Consider the following 23,366-nt stretch of genomic DNA (forward strand, 5'->3'; position numbering starts at 1 on the left):
TGTATTTTATTTTTTATTTTTATTTTGACACTTAGTTCTACCTGTACATTTTATGCTACACTTACATTTTATCTTACTTTTGATGTTTATTTTCATTTGAGACAAGGGTCCCTTGTAGCCTGGGCTGGCCTCAAACTTACAGTGTAGCCCGCCCCCAGGATAATCTTGAAGACTACCAACTTGGCAATCGATCTTTTTGTAAGTTCCCTTCTCTGGCTCCTTCATTTCTTCTCTTCTCTTCCTCTCCTCTCTCTCTCCCTCCCTCTCTCATATATATATATATATATTTTATTTATTTTTTTTTTGTGGTGCTGGGGCTCAAGCCCCACAATGCTAGGTAAAAGCGATACCACTAAGCTGCGCACCCTTAACCTTCAAATTCTTGATTTTGATGTTTCTTGGATACACCGAGTTGAGTAAAACCCACTGTCCTTGTGCAACCACCAAAATCCACGCTTGTCTTCCGAAAATTGACTGTATCTCACTCCCCGCCGCACGCTGATGGGGATGTATCCACACCTGCGTTCAGTACCCGGGCTTCACTCAGAACTTCCTTTAGGGCCAGCATGATAAGGATACAGTCTTTCGAATGTTTACTGTTGCAAACTGCTACAGTGAATAAACCTGAAAATGCATCTTTTTATAGGTGGGATAAACGTCCAGAAGCAGATAGAAACCCAACAGGCTTCGCCGCCATCACCTTTCAAAGCAATTCCGTTTGACAGCCCTCTCACCTCTAAGTCACAGGTCTAGGAGACACTCTAGGGTGGGTCATGACCCTTTGCTTGAGACCTTCAGTGGGGCCCTGAGGCTGGTCTTCCTCCCTAAGTCACCTATCACCTGTCCCAAACCCGAGCACGTGCGTTGGTCACACACTGAATCTGCCCCCACGCGGAGGTCTCTCTTCTGACTCTCAGTCTTCCTTTCCTCTGGAGCCCCTGCGGACCCTCCCTGCACTGCTGATTTCAGCGCTCACCCCCAGCGCATCCCCTCAGCCCCGCTAGATGGCATCGTTGCTCGCTCGGCGCTTACCGGCGGGGGCGTGGCCCTAGCGTTGAAAGGCCGGCTGAGACTGAGGCTCTCCCATTGCTCCATCCGTAGGTTTTACTCCTGCTGCGCTTCCTCTCTTCTCTTGCTCCTATCCATCCATAGTAAAGCTCTCTAGCCCATTCCTTTTCTTAAAAGTACCATCACTACGGCCCTGAAAGAGCTGTACTTCTCCCTAGAATTATTAACGTAGACCAGAGCAAGTACAGAAAAGAAGACAAGGTGTATCTGGTAGACATTTTTTTTTAATTCTATATAAGTACACTGTAGCTGTCCTCAGACACCGGTAGAGGGCATCAGATCCCATTACAGATGGTTGTGAGCCACCATGTGGTTGCTGGGATTTGGACTCAGGACCTCTGGAAGAGCAGTCAGTGCTCTTAACCTCTGAGCCTCTCCAGCCCAAGAAATATTTTTATACAATATATCCTTATTACACTTCTCCCCTCCCACAACTCTTCCCAGATCCCCAGGAACTCTCCACCTGCCCACCTGTTTTTTAGGAAAATAAAGAGAAACTCACACACAGATCCATAAAAACACAAACTAGAGACCATTATATTCACAGAAAAGCCCAATTTAAAAAAAAAAAAAAAAGATTGTAGGAAGCAAAATGAGACAAAAAGTTTACAAATTACCATTGTGTTTGTTTTGTGTTAGCCAGCTACTGCTGGGCGCCGGGCTGCCCGTGTGATTTATAAGCAATGAGACTCCATTGGAGAAGAGTAACATTTCCTTTAAAAGCAGGTATCAGGAGAAGTTAGCTCCTGGCTGGGGGTGAGAGCCGCCTTACTTCCGTTCCTCAGCACCTGCACCCAGCTGGTTTGTACCCCTGCAAGTCCGGCCCTGGGAGTCCCTGTGTGGACCAGCCCTGTTGTGCCTGGAAGTCACCACACCCTCTGGCTCTTTCAAGTTCCTCTTCTACGAATCTCCCTGAACCCGGAAGGGAGGAGTGGACGAAGTCGGCCCACTTCAGACTAAATGTAAAATCTCTAGCTCTTCTCCCCACTGTATCCAGGTGGGTCTCCTTGTTGGTTCCCATCTACTGCTGGAGGACGCTTTTCTTAAGAGGGCTGAATGAGGAACTGAGGAGTCATTTTATTGCTGTTCCTTCAGCAGAATAATAGAGAGTAATATCTGCTTTCCCTTAGGCTCATATCCACTCTTGGGTTCTTGGCCACCCACACAGTGTCAGACGCTGGATCCATCTAACGGTGGCCTTAACTGGGGGCCTTTCTGGTTTAGTGTTTTGTTGTTGTTAACTTTTGTCAATGACAGGTTGTTAGTGGTGGGCTTTTTGTGATTTGTTTCTGGCTTTGATTTTTTTAAGACAGGGTTTTCTCTATTAGCCTTGGCTGTCTTGGAACTCTCTCTGTAAACCAGGCTGGCCTCAAACTCAGAGAGACCCGCCTAGATCGGTCTCCAGGTCTGTCTCCTGAGTGCTGGGATCAAAATCCTATACCGTCACCACCTGGCTGGGAGGCTTTTTTGAAAGTCAATATTTGATGGCTCAGTACTTCGAGCTGCTTACAACCACCTGTAAATAACCGACACCTTCCCTGTTCTCTAAGGGTACCTCTCTATTCCCATGCTTTTCCACTCCTAGACAGACACATACTTTATGTTGACACATTGTTTATATATAATTAAAACATAAAAATAAATCTTCTAAAACGTTATTTTATTTTATGTATGTTTGCCCCCTTGTCTTTGCAGAGGTCAGAGGGCATCAGATCCCCAAGAACTAGAGTGAGAGATGGGCACTGAGCCCAGGCCCTCTGTAAGAGCAGTAAGTACTTTTAACTGTTGAGCCACCTTTCCAGCTGTCTGAAACATAAATCTATTTTTTTTTCCTTAATCATACTGAGGATCTGGCGATGGAGCTAGACTGCTTGCCTAGCATACACAAAGCCCTGGGTTCAATCCCCAGAGCCATAGATACGGGGTTTGGTGGCACATGCCTATAAACTGAGTACTTGGAGGTAGTTCTTGTCAATTCTTAGCTCTAAAGCTTGTTCAGGACCAGCCTTGGCTACAGGAGACTGTCTAAAAGGAAAACAGTAAACCAGCCAGTCTGCTGGGTGTGTTGTGCACACCTTTAATCCCAGCACTCTGGAGGCAGAGGCTGGTAGATTTTTGTGAGATTGAGGCCTGCCTGGTCTAAACAGCAAGTTCTAGAACAGCCAGGACTACATAGAAAGACTGTCAAAAAAAGATAAAGAAAAATGTCAAATTTGAGGTATAATTTTATCTCACAAATGTATCTCACGCTGCCCCTTCCTCATCGGCACCCCCACCCCATCGCTTGGCAACTGCTTGTCTGAGTCCCTTCCCTGTTGTTTGGCTTTTCCAGGCTCCTCTTGCATCCAGAAGGAGGGTTTTGAAGTTTATCCCTGCATTGCCCGAACCAGCAGTTTGGACCTTGTCCTTTCCAAACAGCACTGCATTGTACGAGCGCTCAAGGTTCATCCAGTCATTAGCCGGTAGGAATTTAACTTGTTCCTCAGGTTGGTAATTATGAAGATAATTATGAATGAAAGAACTGTAACTTGCATAAAAGTCTGTATATATGTATGTGTATTCACACACACACATACACACACTCTCTTTTCTCTTGGGTAGGACTGTGGGTCTGGTAATTATACCTTTAATTTCTGGACACAAGGGTCTTATGCAGATCATTGAAAGATGCTTAAAACTACGTTTATTCCGAATCCACAGTGTGATAGTCAACATGCACTAAAACACGCGGGTGAGCAACTCCAGCAGTGGGAAGCCTACAAATGCCAATGAAGGGCAACTGCTAAAGCTCAGGTGTGTGAGCAGAGAAAAAATGGAGAAGGAGCTGTTCTGTAAGTCGGACCCCATTCCTCACACCTGACCAGTTGCTTTTCATTTGCCTCAGGTCTCCAGTTCTGTACAGTGGAAGCAAATGAACTGGTCAGGTAGATGGGCCTGTGTAAAAGACCCACACGGAATAAATAGACTTATAAACCATATTTCAAATGAATAGCGTGCACAGAAACTAGAAGGAATTATCCCAGCAGTTTAGACGGCCCAGGGCAGTGCTTCTCAACCTTCCTGGGGCTGCGACTCTTTAATATAGTTTCCTCCTGTTTTGGTGACCCTACCATAAAATTATTTTCATTGATACATCATAACTGGAATTCTGTTACTGTTTTGAATCATAAATATGTTTTCCAATGGTCTTAGGTGACCTCTGTGAAAGGGTGGTTTGATCCCCAAAGGGGTCAAAACCCACAGGTTAAAAACAGGTGGCCTTAAAAATCTATACATGTAGATTTTTTTAATAAATCTTTTTTAAATAAAGTTGTAAGAAAAAAAAACAGGTGGCTTACACTATTAGACTATTCCAGACAGAAGGAAACTGAGACACAGCAAAGTTATAATGACACCCTTTCTCACTCTGACATGGCTTAGTAAGTGTGAAACATGCTCACTCAAGGACTAAGCAAGTCAGAAAATTCACCCTGACTAGCTGGCTATTGGGAGCAAATCTCCCAATACTGTGGAAGGGGTTAGAAACTGGAAATGTTTCTAGCATTTTGCAGTATATTTCTGAATCTAAAATTACATTTTTGGTTTTTTTTTTTTTTTTTTTTTTCTTTAAAAAGTAGGATTGGGGACCGGAGAGATGGTTCAGCAGTTAAGAGCACTGACTGCTCTTCCAGAGGTCCTGAGTTCAATTCCCAGCAACCACATGGTGGCTCACAACCATCTGTAATGGCATCTGGTGCCCTCTTCTGGTGTGTCTGAAGACAGCGACAGTGTACTTATATATAATAAATTAACTAATTTGAATTATTTTAAAAAGTAGGATTGGAGCTAGTGAGCTGGATAAGGTAGTAAAGATGTGTGACTCCAAGCCCAAGGACCTTTGATTGAATCTGATAGCCAGAGTTTCATCCCAGGACATGTTTCTGTGTCTCTGTCTGTCTGTCTGTTTCTCTCTCTCTGTAGGTCTAGCGGTGAGTTTAAGTAGCACTGGGTGAATCATATGCAATAAGGTCCCAGGTTCCATTCCCAGCAGGGTCAGCTGGGGGCTCACCCGGGGACTTTTCTGAAATGCCCAGTATCCAGTGCCTTGCCTGCCTTGCGTCGTTTGTGTCGGCATGCTTAGACCTCCATGTGTGCATTTACACGGCTGGACCACATTTAGACAGGGTGAACTAAGGTATGAGCTCCTTTTCATCCAGTCTGGGAAGGAGGCCAAAGCAGAACCAGTTCTAGAAAGCGGAGGCTTAGACAAGATAGCGACTGATAGCCGCCTGGCCTGAGGTGCTTCACCATCCAACTCTTTCCACACAAGGCCGCCCAGGAAAGCCCTGGGGCAGTCTCTCGGGAGACGAGCAGTTTCAGAATTCGTCATTGTCTTCCAGAGTGCAGATGGGCGTTTCTGAAAGGAATGACCTGACTCCTCTCATCCAGTAAGACACCCCTTGCTGGCTCCAAGGCCCGAAATGTCTGCCCACTGCTCCCCAGCCAGTCTGGCTCCTGTGGCCCCTTGAAGCCTCCCCAGAGCTACAGGCTTATCAGAGTGGCCATACAATTCTCTGGGCTACCCTGCTCCCCAGCTCCTTAGGTCTGTTTCCTTGGCTGGGCTCATCTCTTTTTCCCCTGCTTGTCTGCCCAGCCAGTGGTAGGCGGCAAAACCAGGCCAGGAAGGGTTCCCTCACACCCCCTTTCCAGAGTGTCAGCCCTGCACCCACTGGTTTTGGTATTTGCTTTTTAAAGATTTATGTATACGGGTGACCTGCCTGTACATCTGTGTAATATGCTCACCGAGTGCCGTGGAGACCGGAAGGCCTGCAAACCTCTGAACTAGACAAGTGGTTCTCAACCTTCCTAGAGTAAGCGACCCCCAACCGCAAGTTGTTTTGACTGCTACCTCATAACTGGGATTTTGCTACTGTCATGAATCGTACTGTAAATATGTTTTGCTAACGGTCTCGGGGAACCCCTGTAAAAGGGTCATTTGACCTGCTGTGGGTTTGTGACCGACCAGTTGAGGGCCGCTGAGCCAGAGTGATCCCTGTTAATTACCTAATGAATCTCAGACTGGCCTCGGACTCATCATGGAACTGAACATGGCCTGTCCCTCCTGGCCAGTCCCCCGAACGCTGGGGTCACAGGCAGGCGCACTGTGCACCATGCCCAGTTTATGCAGTGCTAAGTATCAAAGCCAAGGGCTTCTACCAACTGAGCCACACGCCTGGCCCAACTTTATACCGGTTTTCTCCCACTGGAAGATCGGGGCGTGGAGTGTGCAGTAGACGGTGATGCCGCTGACAGTGTCAGACTGTTGCCGAAGAACAAACTTTGTTATGCAGTTTGCAATTAATGTACCAGAAATTTATTCTATCACTCACTCTCCCTTCCCCGGGGAGATAATAAAATAATGAAACCTTATTTCTTGACCACTCATATCCAAAATAGATTGGTCCCTGTCATCAGAGGGCAAGGCTGTGAGCTGCTGGCAAGGGTGTTGACTTGGCTGAGCTGCTTCATCCTTGGGGGAGGGTGTTAGGAGACAGGGTATCCCAGAGTCAGCAAACAAGACCCAGCACTGTAATGGACAGCCCCCCAAGGTCATCACCAAGTACAGATCAGAGACTGGTGGGCCTCTGTTGAAATTTATTTTGTATCAGCATTTCTGAACTCCCTGAAAAGACTATAAAAGCTGGACTTTAATTACAAATGTAACAAGGGATGGCGGTGTTTGGTCTCATGAACCTAAACAACAGCTTCTCCAAAGACAAGTTAATCCAGAACAGCCCTGCGCTGTCTGCACCCTTGATGATAAACAAGGCGACTGTGCGCAGACACACCCACCTCTGCCACTGCACATAGGACCAGAGGCTGTCATACTGTCTACCTCCATTGCTTCCCCCGTTTAGAGACAGGACCTCTCACTAAACTGCTGTTTGGATTCCTGGTCAGTGAGCTCCCAGCAGCTGCCTGTCTTTGTCGCCCGTGCTGCGGTCACACGCAGCCACACCATGGTTCCCTTGGCGTCTGTGGGCTGAGCTCACCTAGATGCTCGTACATCTTGCCACCTCCAGTCCTGTGGTATTTTTAAGGCAAAATGAGGAAGATGCTATGTTGCACAAGAACATTTGGTTATAAGCAAACAGCGAGGTAACGTTGGTCCAAAGATGGGCAGGCAGCCATGGTGAGATGTCCCTGCACAAATATTTTCCGTGTAAGGCTGAAGAGATTGTTGCACGAGGCTGTAGCACTTAGCAGAGTTGGCTGTTGGGTTTTTGTTGTTCTTGTTTTGTTTTGTGATTTCTTGTTATTGTTTATTTTTTAAGAAGGGGTTTAGTTGGGCTTATTGTTTAGAAGAGATATTGGCATCCATCATGGTAGGGAAGGCACGAATCCTGAGTGGGAGGCGGCTGCCCCAGCAGTCAGGGGGCTGGCTGACCACGTTTCATCTGCACGTAAGATGCTGGCACTTTTAAATCTGCACACACGTCTGAGAGCCTCTTCTTCAAGCCTCCTGGCTTTGCTTACTTTTCAGTCTAGTGTTTAACCCATGAGACTTCATTCTCACTTAATTGGTCAAAAAATATCAATAGTAGAAGACTTTGGAGAGAAAACAGGGACACACATGTGAATGGCAAGTTGCTGGGACTTTGATCACGTTGTAAATGAAAGACACCACAAATGTCTTCAGCATTTGCCCTGCCCTCCTGTGTTGGAATCCCGGGGACAGCCACATTTCAGAAACCTGCATTTAATGTAGGACAGCAGGACCCGAGTTTACCCCCAGGAAATGCACGTCACCAGCTTAACTGTGTTTCTGTTTCACGGGAAAGGTTGAAGGCAGGACATTTGACTGTTCCACCAGTGAGGTCAGCCTCTCTGTACAATAAATACTAAGTCTGGCAGCATGCTGGCATGCCAGCACAATGTCAGGCATATGATGTCCCCAAAGACAGCTCCTCCATTCTTGAAGAGGAGACAGGGAGCAGCTCCAGAGGCCACCATGCACGTCTCATCTGTCCTGCGGAATACTTTGCAGCAGGTACAGGGATTGAACTCCTGCTGTCAGATCTTCACTCATTGAACCATTTCACTCATCTGGGGAAGAAGCTTAGCTAAAGAAGTTCGTCAGATGTGACCTCTTCTGTTTTTAAACACCCATACAAAAACTAGAGAGACAGGGCAGTATGCTTAATATGACCGTTTAAATAGAATTGAGAACTTTTTGTTTTGTTTTGTTTTGTTTTTTTGTTTGTTTTTTTTAAGAGACAGAATCTCATGTATCCAAGGATAGTCTCAAACTCTCTAAGTATCCAAGGATGAGTTTAAACTTCTGATCCTCTGGTTCTGCTTTCCTGGCTCTGGAATTATAGGCATGAACCACAGGACTGAGTTCTGCTGTGCTAAGGATCAAAACCAAGGCTTCGGTGTAGTTGGTGCACACTCACCTTTAATCCCAGCACTCAGGAGTCAAAGGCAGGCAGATCTCTGTGAGTTCAAAGCCAGCCTAGCCTACATAGTAAATTTCAGGACAGCCTGAGCTACATAGTGGGACCTGTCTCAAATAAAGAACAGCCAAAAATAAACAAACAAACAAAAACAGGGCTCTGCACATTCTAGGCAAGTATTTACCAGCTGAGCTACTACACCCCAGCCCCTTAACACCCCATTTTAAATAAATTTAAAACTTAATATTTATCCATGTCCAGGACTTACACCCACATTGTTCCTTTTACAGACCACATACAGAATCCATGCATGTAAAGAAAACTCCGCCCAGAGAAATCCTTTTTTTCCCCCTATATGAACCCATTGGAAAATGTCAAGACATCAGTTGCTACGAATACTTTTGGTCACTGTAAAGCAGCGCGACACCAACAGCGTAACGCCGAAGCCCTGGCACGCTCTGCGATCACGTTTCCTTCTCATGTAATTCAGGCTCAGGGATCCGGTACAGAGCAGCTGAGAAATAAATGATGTTGCTGAGGCTGAAGATGATGCACAGAAGCATGGCCCCTGCGATCTGAGGCAGAGAGAAGGGTCTGGAGGTCGCCAGGAGCCACTCCTTCCTCAGGGTCTTGTCCAGAAGGATGGCTTCCATCTGCAGGTGTGTGGCCAGGATGACGCACACGTGAAACAGCTGGTGACTGTGGCCTGTGACAAACAGAAAAGGCCATCACCAGTCAGAAGCAGAGCGGCTCCCACTGCCAAGCCTGCTAATCTGAGTGCCACCCCAGGGAAACTCAGGACATCATCCATTCCCACTATTGTCCTCTGCGTGTCATGGCGTGTGCACACCCACACGTGTACATACACATGTATGTAAATTAAATGCTAAGGAGTCATCAGTCAAAGGATATATGTCCCGGGCTGTGATGTGCATTCGAACACGGCCCAGCAAGGAACCAGCCAAGAGGCCCTGTGCCTGGTTTTATTTGTTTGGCCTCACTTATTCTGGTGTTTTGAGACTGGGTCTCGTGTTACCCAGGCTCAACCAGAGCTCACTGTGTAGCTGAGGAGAACTTTGACTTTCTGGTGTCCTTGCCTCCACCTCCTGAGTGCTGGGGTTACGAGTTACAGGACACCAGTTTTACAATTTCCCTTGTAAGAAGCGCTTATAAAGGACCTGGGAGACAGCTCGGTGTGTAAGACGGTTCGGTGTGTAAGATGGCTCAGTGTGTAAGACAGCTTGCTGTGCAAACGGGAGAACCCGTGTTAAATCCCCAGTACTCATGAAATGTCAGGCATGGTCATGTATGGTCTGGGACAAAGCAAGTCCCAGATCCAGGCCTGGTGGTACACACCTTTAATCTGGGACATACCTTCTGTTGGAGACCTACCTAAGGACATTGGAAGAAGGAAGACTCGATCTCTTAGCCTGCTTGCCCTGTGGGACTGAGCATCTGTTAGATCCTTGGACTTCCACTCACAGCTGCTGCTGACCATTGTTGGGGAGTTGGACTACAGACTGTAAGTCACCAACAAATACCTTACCATATAGAGACTACCATAAGTTCTGTGACTCTAGAGAACCCTGACTAATACAGAAGTCAGCTGTAAGGCATTTTCTCAACTAGTGATCAAGGGGGAGGGCCCAGCCTATTGTGGGTGGTGCCATCCCTGGGCTGGTAAACCTGGGCTCTATAAGAAAACAGGCTGAGCAAGCCAGGGGAAGCAAGCCAGTAAGCGACATCCCTCCATGGCCTCTGCATCAGCTCCTGCTTCCTGACCTGCTTGGGTTCCAGTCCTGACTTTTTTTGGTGATAAAGAGCAATGTGGAAGTGTAAGCTGAATAATCCCTTTGCTCCCAAACTTGCTTCTTGGTCATGATGTTTGTGCAAAAATAGAAACCATGACTAAGACAGTCATGTATACCTCAGCACTCATATGAAATGTCAGGCATGATCATGTATGCTTATAATTCCAGTACTGTTGAGGGTGGAGACAGGAGGATTGCTGGGGCTTGCTGTTTGCCATCTGAGCTCCAGGTTTGGTGAGATATTAAGGCAACAGGTAGGAGACTAAGCATGAGGCACACAGACACACACAAGTACACACACATGTACCACCCACACAACCCAAGCACGCACTCCACATGCATGTATACATGTAACCCCTCCACACACCATTTTTAAAAATATTTATTTATCTATTTATTTATTTAATGTATGTGAATACCCTGTAGCTGTCAGACACACCAGAAGAGAACATTGGATCCCATTACAGATGGTTGTGAGCCATCATGTGGTTGCTGGGATTTGAACTCAAGACCTCTGGAATAGCAGTCAATGCTCTTAACCACTGAGCCATCTCTCCAGCCCCCCCACACACCATTTTTAAACTTAAAAATGTTCAGAATAGGTGAACCCATGGCAGGGAGTAAAAATTGGAATTCCCAAATGGACTTACACTTACTGTAATGGTACATTCACTGGAGGAATTGCAGCACTGTTTTTAATTGCAACAGTTTCTGGCTGTGGAGCTCAGCCTAGCCTTGAACTCACTAACTAGCATGGTCCTCCTGTTCCTCCAGCACTTAAAGCCCTAGGACTGCCGGTGTGCCTGTACCTAGATGTTGAAATGAGCACTGAACTATAAGTTCACAGTGGGGCTGGGAGCTCAGTCCAGCATGGTATCTCAGGACAGCCCCCAGGTCTTTTCTCTTGATTAGCCAGACAATAGTCAGACATACCTATGGCACCTGAATTTGTTTGGATTCAGAGTCAGCCTAGGCAGCGACACCCCTTCTTTGTGTTTGTGTGTGTGTGTGTGTGTGTGTTTGTGAAGACTCTGTGGTAAAGGTGCCTTCCACTGGGCCTGACCATAGGAGTTCAATACCTGGACCCATTTGGTAGAAAGCAAGAACCTGTTTTTGCAAATTGTCCTTTGGCGTTCGTATACGAACGCGTTAATCTGACATGCGATACAAATAAATGTGTTAGTCCTGTATGGAACCATAAAACCCGCTTCAGAAACATTCGACAGCCATGCTATCAGGGAGGGGCGCCTGGCCTAACACCTCCTTTTCAGACAGGAGCTGAGTCAGGAGGGTTGGACATTGGCAAGCATGCCCTGCTGTTTTCCTTCAGCCTTACTTAAGTTCAAAGCACAGGCGGTGCCTGCCTCCAAATGTGTGTGACGCAGTCAAGTGACCTCTGCTGCAGCTGAACCACAGCAGGAAGAGCGGCTTCTAATATCCCACTTACCAAGTCTCAGGGCTTCCTGTAGGCCAGGGGTAGCGAGGCGTGGCAAGCACCCTCCCCTATTACCAGATTTTTTTTTTCTGTTGTGTACCTCTAAGCCTGAGAGGACAGGACTGGAGTGAATTGAAGAAAATGTGGAGAAGCCAGAATGGCCAGTACTTGCCACACTTCTACCTGCCCCTGGGCCCCTAAGCCCTCATCCACAGCTCTGCCTTCCTTAAGGTGGGGCTGGAGTGGTAGGCGGAGGCCTGGGGCCTCCAGTTCCTGGCCTCTAACTGCTCTGTATATAAGCACTCAGTTTTGCCAGCCGAAGTCCCTTCTGATTGGACAGAAAAAAAAAGGAGACCAATCAGACCACACGGCCTATCCGGCGCCATCTCTGAAGCAGGTGCAGAGCAGGCTCCCGGCAGGGACAAAGTAGCTCCGTGAGAACTTGGGTGCTGGCTGTGCTGGGACAACTGGCCTTCCGAGGCTCTTGGTACCTAGTTAAGGAACTCTTGTACCCAAGGCTTGTTACCCTCCACAGAAGCCGCCCAAGGGTGCTGCGTGGCTAATATTGTCAATTTCACAGTCTCTAGAAACACCCAGGAGACAGACCTGTGTGTGTGTACGAGAGAGTTTCTAGATTGGTTCAACTGAATAAGGAAGAACCGCCATTCCATGGGCCAGGCAGGGGCCTGGACTGAAAGGGAAGGCTAGCCAAGTGCCAGCATTCATCTCTGCTTCCAGACTATGGAATGCTACCCACTGCCAATGCCACCCACTCATGCTGTGCCACCATGCCTTCCCTTCCCCAGTGGGCCGTATCCTCAAAGCATGACCCCAAACAAAGCCCTGCGTTTGTGGTCACAGCAACCGAAAAGTAAGGAACACGGGTGCTTTCCTTCTAGCCAGCGTCAGAAGTGGGAAGACCCCCTCCCCCATCCTGCGCTGGAGAAACAGGGAGGGAACGGGCAGGCTCCCTACAGTGTGTCACACAGACTCTGGGCGCTGGCCTCCCCCAACTTTGGAATTCCTGGCTTAGGAGGTCTGAGGTTGGGCCTGGAAGTTGCAGTCTCAGACCCTTTAGCTGCTGGTGTTGGTGAGACACTCAGTGGGAAACCATGGCTCCACATGACCTCAGACCCTCTTACCATGTTTAAAATAGACCTTCCCTGCACAGCTGCCCGCTGCCTTCAGTGTCACCTGCAAACCCATCTTCCTCCCCATGTCTGTCCCCCATGTCCACGCTGGGCTGGGAAATCAGACTATGTGCCCAAGGGATGGTTGTTAGAATGCCTACCTGTCCCCCTACTCCCTGGTCCCAGCAGTGCCGTAGCCACTCAAGGATGGCGTCAGTCAAGGTGTGACGTAGGTCACTGTCCCTGCCACTTGCCAAAGCCTATGCCTGATGACTCTCTCAGGGGTCACTCCTCTCCAGGTCCCCTACCATGTGGCTATACACACTCCATCAGGATGTTCCCACGACAGCTGGGACAGTCACCCCCCACTCCCGCCCCACCACACTCACCAATGTAGTCAAAGCGTCCTGGAGCCAGCCGCTCTGGCAGGTGAGCAGAGTACAGGAAAGAGGCCAGGAGGGTCATGACCATGTGCTTCTGGTGATACAACAAGGCTTCATTTCTTGAACTCTCCCCTGGGAACAGGAAGAGCTGCGGGTGTTTGAAAGAACAGATGGTCTTGAGCAAAAATCCGGGCCCACACTTCTCAGCGCACCAACACAAACTCCAGAGGGGCTGAGGTGAGGCAAGAGTAGGAGGACAGAAAGAGATGAGGAGGGAGGGAGACATGGAGGGGAGGAAGGGACAAAGTGAGGGAGAGCGAGGGAGGAGGGTAGGAAGGAGAAAACCATACTAGATAGTGCTGTGCTTTCTGGGGGTACAATGCAGGCATTAAACAGTCCTATTTGCACCTGGCTCCAGGCACCCCGATCTGAGGCTCGTAATGAAGGCTTCAAGGCTTAGAAGGAAAAGCTGGCAAAATGGCCGCAGCAAACAAATCAGATACTACAAATGTGATAGGAAAAAAGAAAACCTCTTTAAAAAGAAAAAGTCTTGGAAGCCGTTCTGCATCATCAAAAAGGACCGCTATTGGGCCTAGCTTGGTGACTCAAGCTTGAATTAACTGCCTAAGGCAAAACCGTTGGAAGTTCAAGGCTCATTTAGGATATGGAGCTAGCTGAAAGTTAGCTTGAGCAACTTAGTTCCTGCCTCAGAACTAGCCAATCAATAAATGGCTGGTGATGTAGCTCGGGGTGGGGCCTTGCCCAGCACACAGCACACAGAAGACCTTGGGCTCAACACCCCGCGGCAGCCCATCCGTGTATGACCATGATGCTGCTTCAAGGTTAAGCAGAATTTCTGTATTATTTTTACCAATCACCAAAGTAGCTTCCCTTACCACGAGGGCCCAGGCACACAAGGAAAGTGAGCCCGAGACTGGCCTGCAAGCCACCAATAAGTGGGGAGGTGAGGGTTGGGATGGAGCCAGCGCAATTCTGCTATTAATGCCGCCACCTCCTGCCCCTCTGCCCTGCCGTCCCACCGCCACTAGACAGCATCACAGGGCATGAGGTCTGCATGTAGCTGATAACGGCCATCAGCTGCGGCTCCTGGTGTGTCTGCACAAACTCCGAGGGCTGAGAGCAGCTTGCACGCCCGTCCCCAAGTCTCCTGTAGACTCACAGGAATTACAGAGGAAACACCCACTGCTCCCCAAAGGCAAACTCGCCACCTGAGCCTCACACTGCCTCTGGGAGAATCCCATAAGATGCATAACACCCAGGAATCCTCATTACCACCTATGCAGACGCAGATGCGAGCCTCCAAACAGACGGTGGGACCTAGGCTCAGGAAGGTTGTGTATCCTGCCTAAATCCCACGACAAGCAACCGTGGAGACTGGGATTTGAACCCAGGCCCACATGACCTGCAAGTGAGGTTCTTTTCCCTTCTTGTGTTTGTTATCCCACCTCAGCTCTCCCTGGTCCTTTCTGCCGCATTCTCCTGTCACCTTTAAGACTTTCATCCCTGGGCTGGAGAGATGGCTCAGCGGTTAGAGCATTGACTGCTCTTCCAGAGGTCCTGAGTTCAATTCCCAGCAACCACATGGTGGCTCACAACCATCTGTACTGGGATCCGATGCCCTCTTCTGATGTGTCTGAAGATACAACTGATATGGCCCAGTCATGCATGTACTGGGCTCTCCCCACAAGCTGGCACTGATGTCTATCAAGCCCCAGGCCACCAGCCTTGTCCAGTTGTTTCTAAGGCCCCAGTCTGTCTAACCGCAGTGCCCAGCATCCACTCCCGTAACCGCGGTGTTACGATTCCCTCGGCACTGCTGACAGGAAGAGATGTTCTTACCCTGTAGAGGATGGGGAGTGAGTCCCAAGTGTAGGGGTACGCGAAGGCCAGGACCCGGAGCAGCTTGCAGAGCCGGGGCTTCTGGAGTTCAAGAAACCTGAAGTCAGGGAGGAAATGGAAGCTTTTCAGGAATGCATATGTGTGCATTTTTGCACAATCCCGTGGACCACAGCTTCTCCACGAGCCTTTCTCGTTCCTCCCACACTGGTGGAAATGACAAAACCTCAGCGAAGAAGGAGAAATTGCTCTAAGAGCATGAAATGCAGTGGAAGGCAAACAGACGATGAAGGGCGGGCTTCAGGCCGACTCCCCGCGAAGGGCAGAAAGCAGACAAGCTTTAGAAGGTCAACACGGGGAGACAGGAAGTGGCCTCAAGCACAGACCCCGGGTCTCACATTCTACAGAAGCAGAGATGCACCCAGGTGATGGCCACACAAAGACCTGGATTCAAGGGGGTACTGGATAACCCAGAGAAGTTTCTAGAATATTGATACCATGCACCGGAACACCGGCCTGGGGAAAGTAAATATGCGAGCCTTCTCTCTTTCATGAGCTGTCCTGCAACCCTCCAATGCAAAGACTGCACTGACTGGAGAGAGGCAGGAACCTTCTAGATCGGGGACCTAGAGAGAGGCAGTATCTTTAGATCTTCAGCAGTACGGAAACCCAGGATGGCTACCAGGGGTCCAGGGTTGAGCGAGAAGACCCCACACAGAACTGCGGCTCGGGCTGGAGATGTAGCTCAGGTATAGTGAAGACCAGGCTAGCGTGCAGGAAGCCTGGGTTCCATCCCCAGCGCTCATACACCAGACTCGATGACACATGCCCGTGACCCCAATACTTGGAGGTCAAGGCAGGTGGATCAGAAGCTCAAGGTCATTAAAAAAAAAGATTTATTTACACTGTAGCTACTACCTTCAGACACACCAGAAGAGGGTGTCAGATCTCATTACAGATGGTTGTAATGAGGACACAGGCTGTCTCTAAAGCTGCGTCTGACCTGTCCCTTCCTCACAGTGTTGTTATAAGGAAGAAACGAGGCACCACCACCCTTAGAGTCCCGCACAGCCCAGATTCTAAACATTGCTCTGAAAACAAACCCTCCCTGCCCGCCACAGCTGTGCTGGGACAGAAGGTAAGAACAAGAGGCGACAGGTTCTGGGGGGGGGGGGCTAAGGAGGAGCTGAGAATAGACACAGCTAGAATTTGGCCCTGATCCCCTGCACCGCTGACAGGCCCAGCCTCTGTCTTTCTTCCCCCAGGAGCTCAGCAGAAGCTTTCCGGTTGCAATAGGTTGGTTATGTGTCTGCCGTGTCTGGGACGGGCTCACTCCTAGAAGTGGGCTGGCCACTTACACATAAAGAAAATCTGGCTCTGACTTGTCTAGGGCTGTGCCCCAAAGCACAGGTTTCCTGTGACTTGTCACCAAGCCCGAAAAAGTGCTTCCCCAGGGGGCAAATGAATCATCCTCTCCAACAGCAAAGCTGGGTCTACAAAAGGTGGAAGCAGAGTAGGAGAGAGAAAGAAACAGGCAGAAAACGGGGAGGCGCAATTCCACATCTAACCACAGGATGTCGCCACAGCCAGAGATTCCTGGAGGTAGCAGCCAGGGCCAGAGATCCCTCCAAAGCTCTCAGCCAGTATCAAGCACAACTGGCTTAAAGGCCCCGGGACTGAGAGCTCTGCCCACGAAGCATGTGCAAGGAAACACTGGATTTGGGAAGAAGCCTCCCTTTTTAGATTAGGTTGAGTCAATAATCATGGCAATTCATTCCCTCTTGGTCCTAAGACAACCTGTCAGAGCCCCGTGTGTCTAGGTGCACGTCATTCACATGACCTGCTTCCCTTGTTCTCTGTTCTGCCCCACAGAGCAGTAGCAATTTCCCCTCTCTGGTGTGTGCATGCGTGCGTGTGTGCACGCATGCCTGTGTCTCGCCTTTCCTGTTCTTGGAACCCTCTGAAGGCACAACCTTACTCCACCAGCTGTGTCAGATTTTTCACACGGGTCCCCAGAGCCCAGGCCGACTTTGATGGTTAGGTGAGTGGGGACAGTAGCCCAGGTGTGCTCTCTGGGTCAGCAGAAATAAACTATGTCATAGTCAAGGAGAGGAAGCCCCAAACATGGGGTCACAAGACATTCCTGGGTCAGTGCCAAATGCCTTCATCCAAATTCAGCAGGCGTGCTAAATACACAGCATGCATGGCTGGACCTGCATGGTCGGGGTGTGGGGGTGACTGTGGGCGAGAGTAAAGCAATGTATCCTGGTGGTAACAGGTAGTCAGCTTTAAAAACTTCATTTAGAAGGTTGCAAACATCCCAATAAGCTGCACTCTGTGCTCTTGGGAAAGACGTCTCGGCCCACAAACCATAGGGACTGTATCTTCCACACCCATGTGCGGTCTCTATCCCTACTACCCACATCCTTTGCTCCCTCTGGCCCCCAGTTCTGATTACCAGAGCCATGAGGAGCTTAGGGACCAAGTACACAGGGACAATAACTAACCCAAAGACCAGATTCGGGGCTCTGCCCAGGAGCCCAGGCAGCCACAGGAAAAGGCACTGGGGCACACTGCGACTCTGTGGTGACTGAGCACGCCTCTGACCGTGTATGCACCCCCAGTCACCCAAGACGGAGGCCCAGCCCCTCTCCCCACCACCTGCGGAGTCTCCAGATTTCTGCCATGGTGCAGAGGCTGCAGAACACACAGTTTAAGGCCTCCTGGAATTGGGACACAGTCTCCGGGGGCAGAGACTTTATTTCCTGGCTCTACAGGTAGATTCAAGCTCTGCCCAGCTTTCATGGAATTCTGTGATTCCCAAGAAAACGAGAGTGTCTCTCCCCATCTCCCAAGAAGATCAGAGAGCAGTTTCCCAGGGGTGAGCCACAGGAAAATTCAGTGGGACACACCAAGCACGACACTTGGGACTCCCGGGGTGGGCCAACCAGGCCTGCCTCTTGTCCTTCGTGAACATTCTGGCAGATGGGGGGCAGACTGGGGTGAACCTATCTGATGCTGCGTAAAAATGTATCTCCCTTGTATTAAAAAACAAACAAACAAACAAACAAAACAGAAGAACATTCGAAAACACATCCTGGTAGGTTCCCCACAACCCGGGTGTCACCCAGAGCAAACTGGAACAAACTGGAACAAACTGGAACCAAAACCATGCCACAGAGGAAGCCCTTACTCTGCCTGCCTCTCCCTGGAGAGGGGACAGTACAATTGGGGTACAGAGGACACGCGTGCAACCTGAGTACTTCTCCTGACCTGCCACTTCCTGACACGGTGGCACTATGTAGATAGGGCTGTTGCCTTGCTACAATCATTTGGACGGTTTCCTAAGCAACCAAGGAAGCCTGTTTTCAGGAGGCTCTCTCCTGCAAGGAGCAGTGTCAACTAGCACAGATATTCCCATGACGACGCAGTTCATAATCCACCCCACAGAACTCTACATAAAAGGGGAAAACAATGAGAGGATTAGAGACGGAGCCGGGCGTGACTCACGGCCACCTTTGAATGTTGTTCGTCACCCCTCGAATGCCATTCCCACCCATCTCTGTGAGGACTGCCCGGCTACAAGGGACCTTCCCTGTCCAGGCTTGTGTGTATGACCTAGAATCTTCTATCCCAAAGGGAGCTGTGTTGACCCCACTGTACAGGTGATGGAATTGGAGTTCAAGGGACACACACGGTGACTTGTGTAAGCAGTAAAACCATCTGTAGAACTTACAGGGACTATAAAAACAATCCTAGTGTAGGGGCACTCGTGTTTGAGCTATAAAGAATTTCAGTGCATCTGGTCACACTTGGGGCTTTCCCCAAGTGTCCAGTGTGACAACTGATACTGTCCACCAGAGGATCTAGAGTCCTGGAGACAAATCTTGGGGTAGACCTATTAGGAAGTTTCTAGGTTAAATTAATCCAAAGGAAAGACCCACCCTAACCAGGGTGACCTCATACGACAGGCCGGTCTTGAAGGGAGAGGAAAGCATAAAGGTGGCTGGCAGCAAACACCGTCTATCCGCCTCAAACCCCGGCTGCTGTGGCTCCTCTGATGTGCTGTGAGCCAGAGAAAACCGGTCTTCCTTTAAGTCACCTTTGCAGGTGCTTTGTCCCAGCATGGGGTAAAGTAACTGATACACTGCACAACAGAAGCTCTACTTGGAGCCTCTTCCACTGATCCCAGACGCCCATCCTCGGGGATGCTGGCCTGGTGCTCCCGGCTAGGTGCTCCCACGGCCTCCCGCCCGAGGTCAGAATGCCCGGTACCTGGAGTAGCAGGAGAGGCCAGTGCTGAGGATGGTGTTAAGCACAGCCAGGGCTACGTAGCACTCATGGAAGGTACTGCAGACCAGTGCATCAGGGAACGTGTACGCGGAGTAGGCGATGGCCGAGCCTGCGGAAGAAACACCGTCCTTGAGATGCAGGCCCGGCCACAGCTCTGTGAGGACCCCTGGGAAAGACTACCTTAGTCTGTCTCCTGCATAGACCTAGGAGCTAGCCTGCCTCTGTATCGTCCCAGAATACCCTCCCCTTGCCCCTCTGTCCACTAAATTCCATAAGGCTACATTCCTTCAGAGATGTAGGTGTGTGTGTGTGTGTGTGTGTGTGTGTGTGTATGAGTGTGTGTCTGTGAGTGTGAATGAGTGTGAGTGTGTGTATGTGTGAGAGAGAGTGAATATGTGTGAATGTGTATGTGTGAGTGACTGTGTGTCTATGTAAGTGTGGATGAGTGTGAGTGTGTGTCTATGAGTGAGTGAGTGTGAATGTGTATGTGTGAGTGAGTGTGAGTGAGTGAGTGTGAGTGAGTGAGTGTGAATGAGTGTGAGTGTGTGTGTATGTATATGTGTGAGAGAGAGTGAATATGTGTGAGTGTGTATGTGTGAGTGTGTGTATGTATGTGTGAGAGTGAGTGAATATGTGTGAGTATGTGTGTGTCTGTGTGTGTACACATTCTGTCTTCATAATCCTGTCCCATATACAGCTTACATGTATTTTACACATGAGCATATGGAGGCATAGGGATATCTAGTAACTCATCTAGAGTCACAGCAGAAAAGACAGAAGTAAGCTTCAAACCCAGACGCTTTGGAGATGGATGCCTGCTTCTAACCACAAGCTGCCACTGTGATGGTTCCAAACTCATCTGCCTGTGGACAGGGTGCTCCCCCGAGAAGCTCAGCATCACAGAAAGGGAGGGCTCCCCCTAAAGGCCGAGGTGTCCTATCAGTGGTCTAGGGGTGACCGGTGACCATGTGTGGTTTTGGAGTCAGCTATATCCAGACCTTCTAGAGAGACTACAGGTGAAAGCCGTTGGTTGGAGGGACGGAATCACTACAGCCCATCTCGGTGTGGCTGGGACCTGCACCCTTACCTGCAGGGCACGTGGGATCTAGCCCCAGCTCGCCTGTTTTTCTAATACAGTGGCTCTCAACCCTGCGAATGCTGTGAGCCTTAATTCCTCATGTTATGCCGGCCCCCAACCATAAAGTTATTTCACAACTGTCATTTTGCTGCTGCCACGATTCATAACGTAAACATCTGTGTCTTCCGACTGTCTGAGGGGACCCTATGAAAGGGACATTCTACTTCTGCTGGGGTTGTGACCCACAGGTTGAGAAGCACTGTCCTGATACTTCAAGAACTTTGGATCCACAGCTACAGGCCACTCGGCAGGTGGATCCATGACGCTGAACATGGGGACGAGCAGCTACAGGCCACTCGGCAGGTGGATCCATGACGCTGAACATGGGGACGAGGGACCACAGCTTGGTGGTACTCACTTGTAACTCGCGTGCAGGGGAGGCAGACACGATGGTAAACCCCAGGGCTCCCTACCGGGCATCCTAGTCTAATCCGTTCAGTCTGGTGAATAATTCCGTCTCAAACAAAAGTGTGAGGCACCTAAAGGCCACCCAAGGTCCCCTCACCACCACACACACACCACTGATGCTGACCCTGAGCTAAAGTGTGCCCCCAGTGCAAGAGTAACGGGGCTCAGACACACCTGAAGACACAACAGTCTTGACCTGAGCCTCTAGGGTCCTGTGAGGGATGGGTGTCTGGGATGAGCCAGGTAAAGGTGATAACTTGTCACACAATGGCTGCCCTGCGAGATCGACTCAGACTCAAGATGAATTTGTTCATAACCCACTGCTACGGAGATCGAGCCGTGGGGAAGTTAAGAAACTTGTCTAAGACTGAACTTGGGATGGCGGCAAGGCAGACTCTGGATCTCTGAGCGCCAGGTGAGATGTGTACCACAGGGCTGAAGAGATCAACTTCCGCTTCTGCCTTCCATGTCAGTCAGCTCACGACCTGTAACTCCAGTTCCAGAGGACTGGCCTCCACAGACACCCACACATGCAGCACACAGACATGTACAAATACAAATAGTTTCTCAAAGGTGTGTGTGTGTGTGTGTGTGTGTGTGTGTGTGTGTGTGTGTCAGAGGCTCAGCACACAGCTGGCCAGGAACTCCCCCAAATGCTCACTTTTCCTAGAACCGAGGAAGCAGCTCAGTTGTTAGCATGCACACACACAGCCTGAGTCCCAGCACTGCATAAAGCAACTTAGTGGCACATGCCTGTTTTCCCAGCACTCAGAAGATGGAGACAGGGTCAGAAGTCAAGGTCATTCTTGCCTACATAGAAGTCTTGTCTCAAAAAGAAAGGAAAGTAGAGGGGGAAGAGAAGGAAGAAGGGAGGGAGGAGGGAGGGACGGAGGAAAGGATGGGGATGGGGAGAGAGAGAGAGAGAGAGAGAGAGAGAGAGAGAGAGAGAGAGAGAGAGAGATCCTTCAGGAAGACCTCACCTCGGGTAATATAAAGCCTGAAAGCCTGCCAGTGAGCTGGCAGGAAATGAGTCAGGAAACTCCTAGACAACACCTTGGAGCTCCTGGGCAGAGCCTCTAAGAAGCTCCAGGTCTGAGCTAAGCTGACAGTGAAGGCTCATGGGTCGGCCTGAGTTTGATCACTGATTAGATAGGGAGGAAAGTAGAGGTGGGGAGGATAAACTGAAGCTTATTAGCATTCTGACTTGAGCAAGCAGGGTGACACCGCTAGCCAGGGACCTGAGAGGAAGGGCAGGGCCAAGGGGGGACAAGGGTGGGGAGAAGTCTCAATCAGCCTGGCTTCAGATCCAGTGTTTAAAGATAAGGTTTAGGGGCCCCTTGTCCAGAGATGGGAGGCTGTCCCTGGCTGTGTTAGAGGAAAAGCCCTTGTTAATTCTGAGTTACTTACAAGTCAGAGTGAGTGAGCCCAGTTATGGAGCAGAGGAGAGAAAAGAACTGGAAACAAATGAGAACGGGGGGGGGGGGGGGGGGAAGGACACGATGGGGCTGAGGCTATGGCAACCAGTTCTTAATGACGGGAGGGAACTGGACAGTGGAGCACTGAGCAGTGTGCACATGTGTGTATATGTGTATGCATGTGTGCACATGTGCATGTGTGCGCGTGCGTGTGTGACACATGCAGGTGAGCTCTGGTGAAAGAAGCAAGGGAAAAGGATAAGGCTAGCCTCCTCCTAGAAAGATTCTTGCAAGAGCAGGTAGAGTGGGGCCAGGAGGGAGGAGAAAGTCAGTGCCAGCATCCCAAGAGACAGATGTATGACCCGGCTTCTCAGTGAGGAAACAGAGTCAAGGATGGGAGCAGGCCAGCCAACTGCACCGCGGTTCACACGACCCCTGCAGCACCGCGGGCGAGCCTGTGGTGCCTCTAAGCCTCTGGGCCAATTTTGTGACTAGACCATCCTTTCTCTACCAGGTGTCAGCCCTGATATGCTGGGGCCAGCCCATGGTGGCCAGTGAGGGCAAACCTGGGAACTTTCAAAGTCCTTCCAAACCTGTGGTTAATCCTGGCCATCTCTGAAACTTAAAGTAAGATCACAGTACCCGAAGTCCTAAGCACATGGATCTGTGTGATGGAGTTGGTGTGTGGTGAGGGTGCTCCTAGGCTTCTTGTGTGTGATGGAGTTGGTGTGTGGTGAGGGTGCTCCTAGGCTTCTTGTGTGTGATGGAGTTGGTGTGTGGTGAGTGTGCTCCTAGGCTTCTTGTGTGTGATGGAGTTGGTGTGTGGTGAGTGTGCTCCTAGGCTTCTTGTGTGTGATGGAGTTGGTGTGTGGTGAGTGTGCTCCTAGGCTTCTTGTTAGACCTGTACACCAGGGGCAGGAAGGGGAGCAAAGGCGCATTTACACCATGGGGATTGGAAAATGCTGAGCAGGGTCCTACATCCTCACGACTTC

The 23,366-nt window shown here is 49.7% G+C and overlaps 1 protein-coding gene across 2 annotated transcripts in view; it reads right to left on the bottom strand.

Annotated features, from left to right (window-relative positions):
* Positions 1 to 8,968: 8,968 nt before the first annotated feature.
* Positions 8,969 to 23,366, bottom strand: part of PAQR5 (progestin and adipoQ receptor family member 5) — a gene marked incomplete at both ends in the record, with an annotated part of 32,244 nt that continues 17,846 nt past the window's right edge. For both annotated transcript variants that reach the window (XM_080929703.1, XM_080929704.1), the window contains 4 exons: positions 8,969 to 9,210; positions 13,270 to 13,411; positions 15,124 to 15,220; positions 19,396 to 19,522. In XM_080929703.1, coding sequence (XP_080785829.1) covers positions 8,969 to 9,210; positions 13,270 to 13,411; positions 15,124 to 15,220; positions 19,396 to 19,522 — 608 coding nt within the window. The remainder of the gene's footprint in view (positions 9,211 to 13,269; positions 13,412 to 15,123; positions 15,221 to 19,395; positions 19,523 to 23,366) is intronic.

This window comes from Micromys minutus (genome assembly GCF_963924665.1).
Source record: "Micromys minutus genome assembly, chromosome: 16".
Taxonomy (NCBI): domain Eukaryota; kingdom Metazoa; phylum Chordata; class Mammalia; order Rodentia; family Muridae; genus Micromys; species Micromys minutus.